At 40.4% G+C, this 15,734-nt stretch overlaps 1 protein-coding gene across 3 annotated transcripts; it reads right to left on the reverse strand.

Moving 5' to 3' along the window:
- Positions 1-1,451: 1,451 nt before the first annotated feature.
- On the reverse strand, positions 1,452-12,473 carry mepcea (methylphosphate capping enzyme a). Of its 3 annotated transcripts, none has more exons than XM_022190579.2 (5): positions 11,933-12,473; positions 9,392-11,229; positions 6,032-6,250; positions 5,750-5,873; positions 1,452-5,648 (listed from the first exon to the last, which is right to left on the reverse strand). In XM_022190579.2, the coding sequence occupies exons 2-5, from the start codon at positions 11,180-11,182 to the stop codon at positions 5,614-5,616; spliced, it is 2,169 nt and encodes a 722-aa protein (XP_022046271.2). In that variant the 5' UTR covers positions 11,183-11,229; positions 11,933-12,473; the 3' UTR covers positions 1,452-5,613. The 3 variants fall into 3 exon arrangements, with proteins under 3 accessions (XP_022046271.2, XP_051793741.1, XP_022046272.2); XM_051937781.1 differs by lacking the exon at positions 11,933-12,473 and adding an exon at positions 11,805-11,926; XM_022190580.2 differs by lacking the exon at positions 11,933-12,473 and adding an exon at positions 11,659-11,795.
- Positions 12,474-15,734: the final 3,261 nt, after the last annotated feature.

Raw genomic sequence — 15,734 nt, forward strand, 5'->3', positions numbered from 1 at the left:
GACAAGGAAACAATATTTTTGGTGCCTGCAAATGAAGACAGCAGGAGGGTTCAAAATTATACATTTGAGGGAAAATACAAAAATAATCCTGGAAACTGAATGTTAATTTCATAATAATGGAACCCAAACTAAACAGATTTCATATTAAACATCACCAACAAAGGTTTGATTCAAGACGAATTTTGACTTTTCACCATTATATAAATTTGGCATAATATTTAAAATGACTATTTCAGCAGTCACCTTTATAGATGAGATGCTTTTAAATGTATCTTCTGCTTTGGTCTTACAGAAGCAGAAGAAAGGCTGAAATAATTTCTCATTGACAAGTGACCTGATTTTTTTTTTAAAAAAAAGAAGAAATGACATGAATTTGGACGACGACTGAATGACTTAAGGCTTGTCCCGAAACCACTCCAGTGCTGTTTTGTGCCTCTGGCTGTTTGTTAAAGGGCAAATCTTTGCTCGGGTTACAGTTCTCTGGGTGACATTTAATTCGAAATATTTTCCATGACTTTCAGTAATGAGCCTTGACCAGTCTCATAGACCCAGCAGCTGAAAGAATCTCTCAGGATGTTGCCACCGCTATGCTCTGCCATTACAAGCAGAGCTACTGTAGATATTCAGGTCAGAGTTGAAACCAGAAAAATTCACGAAGTTGTATTAAATAAACCACCGCTAGGTAGATGATTTCATTTTCACAAACAAAAGTGAGCAGACTGATAGGGAAAGCTGTCATTCTCTGCTGCTCTATTAAGGATGATCTTACAGGTCTCTCATCACTTCAGTGAGTAGAAAATGTTTCTACACTTTTCCTCCAGTCTTTTTACAGTTAGACACATTTGCTCAGCCTTGACCTTTCATAGGTTTCTAAATCATGTCCACTGAATGCAGAACAATATTCAATTTGAAGAAACATCTAATGAATGGCAGTGTTTCTCTAAGGTCAGTGTGGAGTACTGAAGCAAAAACAAAATCTCAATTTATGTGCGTGTTTCTCTAAATGAAAGAAAAGTACTCATGAATTCTAGCAACCACAGGCAGAAAACATAAAACAAGCTGAAGAAGCCTCTTGGATAAGAGGTGAAACATCATCAGGAAGCTAGAAGAGTTTCTTTCTACTGAAGCTTCAAAATTAAGACTTCAGTCTCTTTATAGAGCAGTAGCCACAAAACAGGGGGGAAAAAAACCTCCTGGTGGCATCCATTAACCTTGACCTGATTCCAAATGGAGATAATGGATTTACTTTTCACTCATCGCTTACTTCAAAGCAGCTCCAAAGTTCTTCAGAGATGCTGCAACAGTCAGGCCACAAGTGTTGCTCAATCTTTGTTGCTTATCAAAACGGATACTGAATACAGGAAACGTAAAAGGCAGCAAAATATAAAAACGCTGCATCTCAGATAAATAACCCTTCAGGATGCTGTACGTGCAAATACTCAACCACCAGATCTGGAACCAGTTTTAATCAATGAAAATGATAAACACAGAGAAACATTCAGATAATCTTGTTGTTCAGAGGCATGAAAATTAAAAGCTTCCCTGACGAGTGAGCTGGGCGGGGTTATTAAACAGATGTTTTTTTTTCCAGAAACCTGACTCTAGGAAAGTTAAGGTACATGAAAAACATCAACTTCAGCTGCAAAAATGTACTAAACTAGTTTAATCCCCATGTTTCATATCAGTGCAAATTCAACATGAAGAGATGAATTTTAGTGCTGCTAACAATCACGCACCCCCTGGGTTTATGCATTTGTTGTGCTCCAAAGATAGTTTCAGTTTAACTATACGCAGCTTTATGTAAAATATGGAATGCAATATTAACTATAGCTGCTTTGTTGAAGCTTTATTGCATTTCTGACAAACACTTAATCGCTCAAATCCTCTAATCAGGTTGTAGCCAAAGGATGGAAATATTCTGTACCTCTGAAAACTGCACTGCAAAGACAAAACGTTTCGGTATAGAAGGAGTTCTGTGACTTCTACAGGTGTGTTGCACAAGGCAGAATTAATCCATTTTTTTGCATGAATTTGTTAAATAAACCTCAGAACATCTCTTCATTCCAGCAAAATAAACTGAGATCACATGTATGACCTGGAATTTACAACATGAAGACAAAAGATCCCTTGTCTTTAAGTTGTAAAGACAAAAAAAATCATGAATAATTATTCATCTATTTATTTATAGCAAAAAAAATCATTAATAAATGCAATAAAATGTTCTTATAGTGCGGGTCGAACTATTTTATTTACTTTTTAAATATTTTTTGCAACATGAAAATCTGGATCCTGTAGCTTTTAACATTCAAAACCACACTAAGGTTTTCTTCATTTTAATGCAGCCAATAGTTTCACCAATTTTTGTCAGCACAAGGGACAAATTTCATGAAACTGCACTGCACACGACTACAACCTGAATAGGAGATCTGAGCATTTTGAAACATTACACCCTGTCAAAATCAAGGGTGGTATTTCTCTTTTACCCATTTTTTTTCATGTAATTTCATTTCATGTCGCACCGACTACACACGACTTGTGCATAACCACAAGGGGAGCACAGAAAGTTGACACAGCACTGTATATTACAACATGTAATTTCACATCTCCAGCAAAGACATGCTTTAGCTTGGACACCTGGACTTACGAGTCAGGCAGAATGGGTTAAAATCTGTAAGATACCGCTGCTGCTGACACAGTAAGGTGCAATCTTTAACATCGGCGGCAAAGCACAAATTAGCGTTAAACAGCTGGTTTCTCAAATAAAACGACGACCGTATGAAAGAAAACATTTGTTAACAATGCAAAAAAAAAACGAAATGCCCTTAAAATTACAGCAGCGGGCTGATCTAAGCCTGAGAATCCGATTGTCTTAGCTTAGGTGAAAGGTACGATTTGGTGCCGTGTCTGAACTTGAGGCCAATTTACTTTAAATTCAAAATATAACCTGTAGCTTCATTTTATAGCTTAATCACTGTTTTACAAGTTGTTAGAAAAAATTTGATGGAAAAAAAAAACTAAATTGTTCCTGTTCTAAATCATTTTAAAAAGTCTACAACGTGTCAAATGAAGTGAAATGAGAGTGCATCGACACCAACACTCCTTTCAAACGATTTATAAAAAAAAAAAAAAAAAAAAGAAAGTAAAATAAAGCACTAAACTAACAATCCATGTGCCTGCCAGGACAGAACAAAGCAAAAACATCAGAACTTTGCAATGTACATACTCGTGTGTCGTCACAAAGCTGGATTACAGATCTGTTTCAGGACAAAAAGACCTGTGACTACCTGGTAAATTGGCAGCAAACATTTGAAAACAAACAAATAAAACCCCACTGGAAAATGACAAAAGCAGTGACAAACTTAAAATTGTCAACCATAACACAAAATTTGCAAACTTATTTACATTGATCACTTACTAAAATAGAACATATATCATCCATCTTCGCTTGCCCTAGTATGCCAAATGCTAAAATTGAACCAGTCAAAAAAAGACTTTCTTTTGTCCAAGCCACTTAGAATGAAACGTAGATGAGTGGTACTCAGTGCAAAACAGTCAAGATATAATCACAGACTGACTACCTGTAACTCATAACTGTCCTCAATGGGTCAAAGACTGAGACAGTCATGGCAATAATTTGTCAAACAGAGACCCATGAAATATTCTGGCAGCGCTTCAATACAAACAGCATTTTCATATTCAAATTTGTTTGAAAAAAAACCCATCAATCTTCTACAAATGTATGTTTTTCATTAGCTTTTAAAGAGTAACTTGAAAAACGCTGCAAGTGATGCTGTTTCAATCTGAGCCTGTCCAGACCAGTCGTGCAGGTGTTCAATTCATACAGCTCTGAAGACGCTGCATGAACTCTAACAACAGGTCTCTGCCTCAAATTTGACACTCCGTTATATTTCCAGTCGGCATCTCATGAAGGACATCAGAAACAACACATAAGGTAGGGCTATGGCTTAACTGTAAAAAAACAGATCACTGCATGCTACAGATCAACTTTGCAAAATAGTCCTTGTGGTCGCTGTGCTGAATTATCTGGAGCTGAGCTGAGTGGACGCCGCCGCAGCTATAATGTGCTTCCAAACATTAAGATGGAGCACTAAAAAAAATCTTCAAGAACCTTTGAAGTGACTTGTTGCTTCCTAATTGGTCCACATGTGGCTTTGTAGACGCTTCACACTCTGAATATCCCAAACTCTTCATCTGAAAATGTAGATATGTTGGGATTTTTTGGGTATGAGGTACCATGTAAGCACTAAATACGGTCTCTGTGCCGAAATGACAACAAGTGTAATAAAACTATTGTTTGACGACTGCATTGTCCTTCATGAGGACAGACTTTAAGGTGCAGACTGGCAGAAACAAAACGGACAACACCTTCAAAAACATTTTCACTGTGAACTAAACATTCACTATTTAAGTCAATGTTTGTCGCTGTGGCTGTTCAGAGCGATTTTTTCATTGTGCATCACCGTCTTTGACACTTAGACAAGCCAGTTGTCACTTCTTAAGGTCTTTGTGTCATTTAGGAGCTTCTCATAATGTCCACTTCAAAATGAATTGTTAGACATTTGACAGCTTTGTAACAGATTGAAGTTAATTCAGCTCACAGGGATATTTTGCAAAATAATAAACAAAAACAAGACACACATTAGGGTTGGAAAATGGGACAAATGCATCAGCTATTAGTGTTACAATGACTCCGTGACTGATTGACTTTGTTCGGCTGTTTCAAATTCAACAAAATGCGTGTGTTTATATGCCTGCTGCAACAGCATTAAAGGCTTCAAGCATTATGCAGATATTTTAAGCATTAAGGTGCATTTCTATGCCATCAGGACTTGCGATGAAACTGCCAGTATGGGGCTTAATTGACCAAAAGCCTGCACAGCATAAAACATTACCTGGACTTCAGTGTGGCTTTTAAAAAGGTTTGTTTTTAATATGGGTTTCATGGCTTTGTAATCCAGTGGTATAATGTAGCTTTGCAGTTGACACTTAGAACATCTGTTTCCTGTTAAACTAATAATTGAAACTAGTAAACTGAATTTCCCTTCAGGGATGAATAAAGTGTTTCTATTCTATTCTAATGGCAACCAGCTGGATAAGTCTGCCCTATCGCCCAACCCTAACATGTATAACGTGTGGTGATGTGGTGGCACAGAACTACGTCATGAAAGTAAAGATATATGGCCAAAGATCTTCAAACACAAGTAATGGCCGTGCATCAAACTGGCATCATTAGCAATAGGATAGTCCAAAGAAAGGATGAGATGAGTACCGCTCCCACAGTCCGGCCAAACTAGGATTTCTGGCTCCAGGTTAAACATTGCGGAGCTGTATCTGAGTTCACTCCATACCTTGTTAAGAATTTGCAGTCACTGAGGATTCTGATAGGTACCTCTTCTCAACAGAGCTCATCTTTTACAAAATTAATTCCACTTTTGGTCCCATTTTGCTCTCTCATTTTCCTCTTCAGCATCAAAAGCTGGAGTAACTGTTAAGGATTCGGTCGATTCCTTGCAGTCCAGTGCAGCTGGCTGGCTTGAATGTATGGTGGTGGCTTAGGCTACTCACATTCAATGATGTTCAAGGCAGGGGCGGTCATTTGTGAAATACATAGATTGGCCTCTGAAAACCTGCCATAGTAGGGTTAAGCAAAGAAAAAAAAAAGATTAGCGTGGCATCAAGCTACAAAGTTAGAGAATAAATCTGTCCTGACAAATCACTGGGTAGTTACCTCTTACTGAACACTTGGGGGCCCCGAGGGACTCAAAACTGGTGAAGCCCACCTCAGTCGTGAGAAATGATGAGAACTGGTCAGGTTTGAGGCAGATGCTGTGATAATTCCTGCTAATATTATCCTGTTAAATGAGAAAGAAAGAAAACATTTGTTGTATTACAGCCAAACAACCAAGCTTTAACAGCACTGCTGCTATACACACATATACACACACACACACACACAGAGGCAGATTTGCTTGGCTGCAAAAGTCATGCTTTGTATCACAACAGCCCTTACAGTCAGCTTCTTTCTCCTCACGTAGGACTCCCAGGGCTGCGGCTCCAAGATGAACATGCCTCCAGGACGGAGGTGTCTGTAGACTCTCTTGAAAAGACGCTTGAGGCCACTGTCCCCCCAGTTCAGGTGAACCCATTTGGTAACGCTCAGGCACAGGATCACATCGTACTCGGGCCGCTGAGTCACAAGAAGATTATCGCTCTCCAGAACGTAATTGGCCTAAAGGAGAGAAGAGGTGAGGTAAGAAACATTAACGTTTTTGTGCAATTCAGTGGTATAGCTGTGATAACATAAAGAACAGTTTTGATTTTTGGTTGTAGCCAAAGAAGTGAAAACCAAAAAGCTCAATTGAACAGCATTCATAAAAATGTCTTAGATTTAGTCTATTGCACAGCAAATAGTATTAATAGACAAATCAATCTGAATTAATTAATAAATCCACTTGCATATCAGCTGAGTGTCAGTCAGAATAAGAAACCATATTGTTTGTAAATCATAAACAATGAAATGTCATTAACACTCAGAGGCTACATTTAAGATCTGTAAATGCATCCTATAATTACATAATGCAAACACTAAAGATTTTGTGTGATATCGATTCTTTAAAAAGGTGAAGCAAATTACGCTCCACTTCTGTGGCAGCACAAATCAACACCCACAAATGCAGGTGTGAGGAGGAATACCCACTAAATTTTACTGCTGCTCTGTCAGAACATTTGACTTACAAATAGTGCAAGACTGATATGAATGCTTATGTTTGCAGGAGTCCAGAAAGGAATTTGTTGCAATGATCACGTTATCATTTTAAGAAATGAACTAAGTACAAATGGCATTGTTTTGCTACCTCCAACCTCTCAAATGTGGAGATATTATGCTTTTCTCTTTTTGTCACATTTCTAAAAGTTGATATAACGTTAATAAGCGCAAGAACAGAAAACATTTACACCAGTAGGGCTGGCCCGAATAGTGGATTCTGGTCTCCGGCTATTCGGGCCCTATTAAAGACAAATATCCGAATATTCGTTCCGCCCTGTAACGTCCGGGGGGGGGGGGGGGGGGCGCGTCGCGGAGACGGCCCAAATATTCGAAACCATTCGTCTGGTCTTCCGGACCGGAGGAGACCCGCCTGAGTATTTGGATCCATTCGTCTGGTTTCCTGGACGTAAATTTTGCACACTGCCTTCGTTTTGTCTTCAGTTAAACTGAAGAATTGCCAAACAGCGGAGGTCTTCAGCATCTTGTCTTGTGCTTATGCAACGAAGTGAAGCATGACGTCAGAGTCGACAGCCACCTGGCCATCCGGGTGGTGGTAACAAACACGAATGGATGAGCCGAGATAAGCCAAACACGGCGGGATGAGCCGAAGTGGGGCAAATGTTCGGATACCAAAATTAATATCCGGATTCCGCCGTAGCGAACGAATATTCGGACATTAGGGTCCAGCCCTATACACCACAAGGACAAAAGGTCACGAATAATCTGGATTACAGCACAGATATTCCTGAACAGAATAACACTGACAGTTACCACAGTAACTTCTTCTGCAACTTGATGGCAACACCTTTGACCAATCACACTTGAAGCAGTTTCTGCACTTACTACAGGTTTTTCCTTATGTCTGAATTTTTGCTTGTGCTGTACGTCGCTTTGGACAAAAGCATCTGCTAAATGAAATTGTAGAATTGTAATGTCAAAGCGTGGATGGATGCATAGTGATGGTAAAGGAGAAAAAGCCGAACAGAAGAACTTATTGAGGAGGAACAGAAGCACAATGTGAGTTCATCTACATCACCCTTTGAATAGAACACAACTGGGAACAAAGTTTGGGAAATGTGATCAGAACAGACCTGTTTTACAGCATTTTGAAATGGAAACGCACAGATGTCAATAGTAATAGCTTGGACCTAGTCGATCATACATTCTTTCATTTATCATCTTTCACTATCAAGGCAAGTCAGTTAGAAAAATAAAAACAAAAAAACAAGCCACGCTGAGTTCTGTCAACACCCTCAAGATGTCTTCATAAGAATGCTTCGCTCTGATGAAGGCTTCCAGCCAAAACAGTTTTTTTTATCAATATACCTAAAGACTCCGAGCGCTTGGGTTTTTTTTCTCTCGTTTGCAGTCACCATGGATTCATTTGTCAAATACTAGATATCCTGATATTTCTCCCTTGAATCCACCTTGTTCTTCATCGTCTGAGGGGTCTCAGGCATTTCAGTGATTTGCAGAATAGGCTCAGTGCTGCCCTGCTGTTATCTCTAATGCTCCCGGCAAAAAAGGAGGCAGTTAATGATTTCATTCAGAAACACTACAGTTAATCTGCATCTAACCACTTCATGCAGCTGCCTGCACAAAGCCTGTAAGGCACAAGGCCAATAGACTGAGGACATTTCCAGTGAAACTATAATAATAATAATAATAATAATAACAGTCATTTATGTTTCCTATAGTAGCCTTTATCATTTAGATTTGTGACAAGAAAGCAGTTGGGAAAATTGTCAGCCAAAAGGTGGCATGTGACAGGGTGATGCCATCAGAAATGCTTATAGCCTTCCTCTTTGTCACTTCCATCTTTCAGTTCTCAACACCACTGGTTGTTTGAGAGATTAGTGAGCCTCTAAGGATGACAAACACATGGGGATGGAAAATCCCTTGAAACTCAATTCAAGCCAGTGTAGATAAACATGTAAGAAGTGAATCAGAAAATGAAAATGGTGCAGACACTTCCCTATTAGAGAACAAAACTATAAAAGATGCTAGCTAACAGGTTTGCGTTATACATTATTTATATATATATATATATATATATATATATACACACATTATTCACATATATATTGCATGTATATAACCTATTAATTTATTCATCTGTAGGAGAAGAGATACCCAGCTCGGTTTTATAATGTAATGGGAATTTTTGGTTAAAGAAAATAATCTTTTTTTTTTTCCATCATATCATATGCTTTTTGTCCAGACACGCTACATGGTGCACACTGCATGCTATAATGGAGTATGCAGTAACAGTGCTAACTGAGAGGTTATAAGATTATCATCATCATCATCTGCATCAGGTCCCAGTGAGCGGAAGAGAGTGCACAAATTACATCAAGTCCTCTTGTGAAATCATTCAGTCCTCAGAACGTCGTCCCAGGCAGTCGTATTCTTAACATACCTTTTTTTTTTGCATATTTTGAAATGTTAAATCCCATTACCTAAATAATAATGTATAAAACACAGTCATAACGCAGGCAGCGTCTAATTGTACTGAATGTGTTTTAAACCCCATTTAGGCTCTCAAGATGCAAAAACACAGTGATATCTGACATGCTGCAAAAAATGTTCACATAGACATCTTACCTTGATGAAAGACACATTTGAGGGGAACACCCCAGGCTGTGTGCTGGATGTTTCTGTTAGTGGTGGTGCAGCGATGGGCCCCCTGGAGATCCGTAGGGACACAGGAAAAGAGCAGCTCACAGAGTGATCAGCAGGGGGTGAATCACAATCTTCTTTCACCATTTTCTTTGTTTTGGTGTCCTGCCTCTGGGTCCCTGTCTCATCTACGTGACAGGAGTCATTGTCATTTACAGCCTCTGCAGGGCCACTTTCTCCTTTCACTGGTTTTCCATTTTCATCCCTGCTCTCGGCTTCATTGTGCTTCTTTTCTGTGCCTGTGTGACTCTCATTTCCATTCCTCTCCTCCTGTTTAGTTGTCTTTTTCCCCTGCATCGCACGCCTGGCCTCTTGGGTCTGCAGCTCAGACAGATAATGTCTGATGTTCTTACGAGCTGCATTCACCAGACCACTGTCAATATCTAGGCCCAGTATGCGGGCAGGCCTTAGCATTTTGGCAATATAGAGTGTAAGGTGGCCCGAGTTGCATCCCAAGTCCAATACATCTTTACCTTCAAACCACTCTGGACGAAGCACGCGTATACGTGGGTCTTCACTGCAGCCCGGGTTGCGGTAGCCATAATACTTGTTGTAGTTCCCATACTGGAACTTCTTCTGTGGTACCTTTGCCTGGTTGTACGGCTGCTGGTGCTGGCGAAATCCCATGCTTGATTTGGGACCACTTCTTGGTGTGTGAAATGAATTTTTTGTGCCCCCCGTACCACAACTCCTGTCTCCAGGTCCTGATTTTGCAACGGGAGTGGAATGGGTCACAGGAGGCTCAATTTTGCCTGAGTTGCGCCTTCGCTTGCGTCTGCTTGTGTGCTGGTTTGGTCCCCCTGACAGGGAAGACGTGGAATCCTCCATCGATACAGATGTCATCTCGTCCTTGCAGCTGGCTGAGTTGTCAGCTGTGTGCTCATGGGAATCCTCTGTGGCACTGGAGAAACTGTTGGACTCTTTGGAGACATCTAGTGCAGAACATGTGGCTAACATGCCTGAAGGCAGTGTGGAGGTGCCAGTTTTTGCCTCACTTTTTCCTGAATCTGAGAGGCTGATCTGTGTTGAAATCCCACTACCACCACCTCCTCCTCCTCCATGGTGTCTGTTGCGGTGTCTTTTCCTTCCACCACTCTTGTAGGGGGACACCAAAAAGCTGCTATCTGCTATCCCGCTGTTCAGGTTCAGAGGATCTGTAATGTCTCTGGGGATAAGTATCTCCACAGGGTCTCGACTCTTCGCTGGCAGCGGGGAAGATTTGGGTGTCTCTGCATTCAGGGCTCTGTTGACATCCTCATCCAGCAGACTGTTAAGATTCAGTGGGTCAAAAATGTTGCCACCCAAGAGAAAGTTGGTAGGCAGGACGGAGTCACTCTCAGAGTTGGCCCTTCGTCTCCTCTTGCCAGATGTCGGATGCTTAAAACTAGAGTTTGCCGTGTTGCGCCGCTTTGTTAATTTTGTTTGCTGCTGTTTGGCATGATGAAAGCTGTTCCTTCGACTGATGCTATTCTCGTGCCCTCTGGCTCTCGGTCCAGCACTGTCAGGGAGGGTTAGTGCGTCAGTTGTGCTGGTGTGTTTTGGTGAGGCTGCAGTGCCCGGGACAGGACAAGCAGCTGCAAAGTCAGGGGTAGCTGCAGTTCCCTCCATCATCACGGACAGACTGCCGTAACCTCCAGTACAATCTGAGAGCTGCAGAGATGATGTTGAGCTGGCCCGTGGGCTGCCAGTTTTTGCGGATTCCTCTTCAATAGACATTTCTTTAGGTTTCCAGAGCTGATGAAGACATGGAAGTGTGTCTGGGTCTGGAAATCACAGAAAACAAATTTTAAATGAAAATGTGCAACATGGAATCTACAAAATCTTCAAAACATGGTGAAGAATGTTAGTTTAAATCAAATGCTCCTCTGCTGATGCAGCAACACACACTCAGATCTGCTAAGTAAAGTCACTAAGTAGCCTAAGTTGGCAAACTTACTACTAGGATATGCTTATGGGATTCTAGTAAGTCTAACCACCTGTAGGGGTCAATGCAAACAACACCAATGGTCAATCACGTCATATTGACAAATGATGGTGAATAAAATAACCCCTTATTTCCCGCTGTTATTTCCTAAAACATTACTGTACTAATAGCACAATTCTTCCTTTAAAATGCAGTGAGTCTCAAGAACTACACCCTAACCAGAGAGTTAATCTCCCATCTGAAGTGTATCTACTCAGGGGTTACTGACCTGAAAAGTTTGGGAGTCCCAGTGTTATCTAGTTAGCAAGCTAGCTCCTAGCTCCTCTATCGCGGGCCAGAGAACTGAAACGTCGAGTAAACGTTCAGCTCCACTCCGGTCAAAAAGCGTTATGAGACAAACAGTGAAGTACCCACCTCGATACGCTACTGCCTGAACCCCACTAAAATCGAGAGTCGCACTCATGAAAGTGATACTACCTCCCAGATGGTCACCTATTCCCATGCAGTCACCAGTGTAGTCACCATCAAAATAACAGTCTCACCTCGCAGCTCTCCCCGCCTCCGGCCGGACTGTCACTACCCCGCACTCTGCCGACTCGAGCTAACGTTAGCTCAGCTAGCAGCTCACAAGTGTTCCTATAGCGATACGGCGACGGTTAGCAGCGCCAACACGCAACTATTCACGGCGCCGATATTCCGCGCTGCTGTGTGCACCGTAAAGGCTCCTCTGCTACTCAAACTGCCTTGTCGACTTCTTCAGTCAACTCCTAGTCAGCCAGTGTCAGGCAGGTTGGTGAATAAATTATTCCATTCGCTGCTAGAGTCGGCATGGCGGCGCATCCGGCCTCCGAGCTGTAGCCCAAGATGACTGGGGCGGAGATCCCTGACTGGTGCTCGCAAGGTGGTGGAGAGAACTCCTCTTTAGGATATTATAATGAGCTCTCTGCTGCTGGGTAACACACTACTTGGCCTGCGACGACACATTACTTCACACATAGATGAATAAGTCAGTTAATATAAATCAATTCATTGTTAAGTTTTTTGTCAGAAAGTAAGAAAGGAACAACTTCATGCTACAACAGAAACAGGGGCGCCTCTAAAATTTCTTACAGGGGTGGCAAGATGGCGCCACTGAGAATCTTGGGGTGGCACACAAAAAACAAAATTATGAATTTCCGGAATTCTGTTATATAGTTGTAGCATGAGGGCTAGTTCAAATAGAGACTTACAGAATTGCATACTTCCTATTTAATTTTCCTAATTATCTGATTTGCATAGACTAATACAGTTAGCATTTTATTTTTTTGTAGCCACAGTTGTATTGAAAATATCCCAGAAAAGAGACAATGCAGTGCATTTGAAGTCAAAAAGTCACCCAAAGGCCAAACATCAGTAGTTTATTTATGATTCCAACACTAAAGAAATCTGTCTATGTGTGATGATAACATATCTAATTACAGGCTGTTATGGTACCATAAAATGTGTTTTCATTAACTGTTGCATTACATATAAGTCGTTTTGACAATTAGAGAGGTGACGATCTGTATCCGTACACACAGTAATACTCTACAAATATCCTGCTGTGAATCAGAAAACTCTCCCTAATAGAAAATCCTAGTATGACCTTTACAGTAAAATCATATCCAACTGTGATAAAGGTTAGGATCCAGCTGTGTAACTAAAACTTAGACCGCAGATTATAAACAGTTCAAACACTGAGTGAGTTTACCCGTTTGAAGTGAGGAAAAGTACACTTTGTTATTTACTGTTACATCCTGGCTGATCCTCTCTCAATGTCCAGGATCATTTATGATGTTAAAGTAAATAATGAAGTTGTTCCTGTTGTTCCACATTTGAGACACTCTCTTTTTGGAGCTGCAAGTAGTAAACAAACTCAGAGGAAAGACTCCTACAAAAAGCTTGAAGCAACAAATGGGTCTTTAGCTTCAGTTAATGTTGTGATGTCTGTGTGTCACTATAGCAACAAAAGCAATACAAATGGTAACTTTTGCGCTTTGTGACGTTTATCACAGTACAGTTGACTGGTTAGTGCTATGTCATTGTATAAAAATATACAGTCTATGTGCTATTATAGCGCATAGCTGTTACAGTCATCTAATGGTGCTGTCAATCGAACTTGAAAACAGTTGCATTCACTGGAGCTTGGATATCAGAATTTCAGTGAATTCGCTGAACCGATCAGATCTGGGGTGGCCATAAACTTTTAAAATTTCGATTAAAATTTATTGACCGTTAATTTAATGCTGATCAATTACCCAATTAATCTCTGTCATCCTAACAACATACTCCAAGGTTCTCGCCAGGATTTTTTACAGCGTAACGGCAGGTCCTCCCGCACGCGCATGCGCACGTACACGCGCAATAGCCTTCATTAAATCTCGCGAACGGCCGGCCCAGATGTCAGCCAATGAGCGTCACGCAGATGCTCCAAATGCTCGTGATTTAGGTCACTATTCACCATACATGGCATCACGGAAACAACCAAGACATGCTAATTGTAACCCCGAGATTGGAAGCGACTCTAAATTTTAGACGGGAACGGGTCAATCGACAGGAAAGTACGGCTGAGGTGGGGAGACATAAATTAACCTAGATAGGCACCCAGTCGATAAAAACAAACGCACATGGCATTATCTGTCAAAATAACAGCGTAGCTTCCCTAATCACAGCGTAATCTTTTAAACTGACAGCGCAACGGCCCGTTGTGACAGCGTAACGGCCCGTTACGCTGAAATGCGCTGGCAAGAACCCTGTACTCCATTCTGTGGTTGTATCTGTTGTATCCTGAAGCCTCAATAGAGTAACATTGGGTACTCGTTGTTTCGCTTTCGATATATTTTCATCTTAAAATGTCGTACATATCTGTAAGTTCAAACATGCAAATCTTCTTACTTTGTACTTTAAAACACCATAAAGCGATTTAATCAAATCAGCTTATCTTTTCTGGTTGACTTAAAATAGGTTAAATGCATGGGTTTTTGCTCATTTTTAGTTAACTTACCCTAAAATGTCTCATTTTTATATTCAGGCCACATTAGAACCTAAAACATTAGCTCTTTTAACTTGAGTCTTTTTGACTTAAATGAGTTGAATCATAAACAGCTGACAGTTTACTGAACTCATTAAATTAAGTTTATAGGACACACACCTAGCAAATAAAGAGACTTCCCTGGATGTATTGTTAGAGAGTTAAAACTTCCTGGTCATAATTTAAACAACTGTAACCATGACAAAGGTCGGTGCTGAATTTATTCCCTACAATTGCAGGGTTTATCATATTAAAAATGTACTATGTTATATTATGTTTATTTATACTTCAGTGCAACCGGGAGCTGCCCACAGGCTGTCTTTGTAACCACTCCAGTTAAGAAATGACTTCAACAGATGAGACTGTAAATTCTCATTGTTAAATGGAAAAGAAACTCTTCAAAATTGGAAAGGAAATTAATCCTGTCTGTAACTGTTCATGTGGCTTGTAGTTCAGCTGAATAGCTTGAGTTTATTGAACTTGGTTTCTAAAGTTAAGATGATTTAATTCCATAGGTTTTCCATTTTCACAACTACTAAGATAGCTTTGAACTAATTAATCATTTAAGTGCAGTTAGGTCACATTTTTCTAGAAACTTATATTTTTAATCTGAATGAACTTGAATTCATTTAATTTACTGACAAGCATTTGCCTAATATTTTCCTTCTCTTTCCTTTTGCATATTCATTACTGAAACAATATTTCAAGATTTTAGAATATTCACAAAACAGTATTCTACTGAGATGTCCATATTCCATGAAACTCGTCTTTGCACTCGGAGTAGCCATAAAAATAAAAGACTCCAGCTGATTGCAATGAGATTAAAAAGACAAAATCCCAAATTGTATGTTCTTCTTTTATAGACTTGTGTATTCTTTCTGCACAGAGATGTGTCCACAGCATTACATTTGTGGCTGCAGTCTGCAAACCAGCTGCTGGCGCTTTGGTTTTGATGGCACCTTCAAAGTAAACCTCAAAGCCACAGTATAAGGTAGGTTTATTCACCGTCTTATTGCTCTTCTGACCAGTGTTTAGACAAAGCCTGATATTAGAGCTCTGGGTGTGAACTGGGAGGAAATTTTTCTGAGGTAGCAAGGCGGCTTCTTGTCACTTCTATTGCCACATAATTGTAGTTGTTTACCACAATACTGCAGCTGTTGACAGGGTTTGATGAAAACCAATGTTTAGCTCATATATTGAGGACACACAGTGGTTCAGGTCTGGGAAAGACAGATGATTCAAAACCACTCTTTTACTGCATTGTCTTTGTGATCTGAATTTTAACCATCAAGGTT

Source organism: Acanthochromis polyacanthus, chromosome 17, assembly GCF_021347895.1.
Source record: "Acanthochromis polyacanthus isolate Apoly-LR-REF ecotype Palm Island chromosome 17, KAUST_Apoly_ChrSc, whole genome shotgun sequence".
NCBI lineage: Eukaryota > Metazoa > Chordata > Actinopteri > Pomacentridae > Acanthochromis > Acanthochromis polyacanthus.

What these genes read in the sequence shown, in the direction of transcription:
- mepcea (XM_051937781.1), bottom strand. Translation starts at nt 11,892, where the DNA reads ATGGGAATAGGTGACCATCTGGGAGGTAGTATCACTTTCATGAGTGCG. An exon ending in CAAATGTGTCTTTCATCAAG is followed by an intron (nt 6,251 to 9,391) that starts GTAAGATGTCTA and finishes TCTCTCCTTTAG; the next exon opens with GCCAATTACGTTCTGGAGAG. An exon ending in TGAGGAGAAAGAAGCTGACT is followed by an intron (nt 5,874 to 6,031) that starts GTAAGGGCTGTT and finishes CTCATTTAACAG; the next exon opens with GATAATATTAGCAGGAATTA.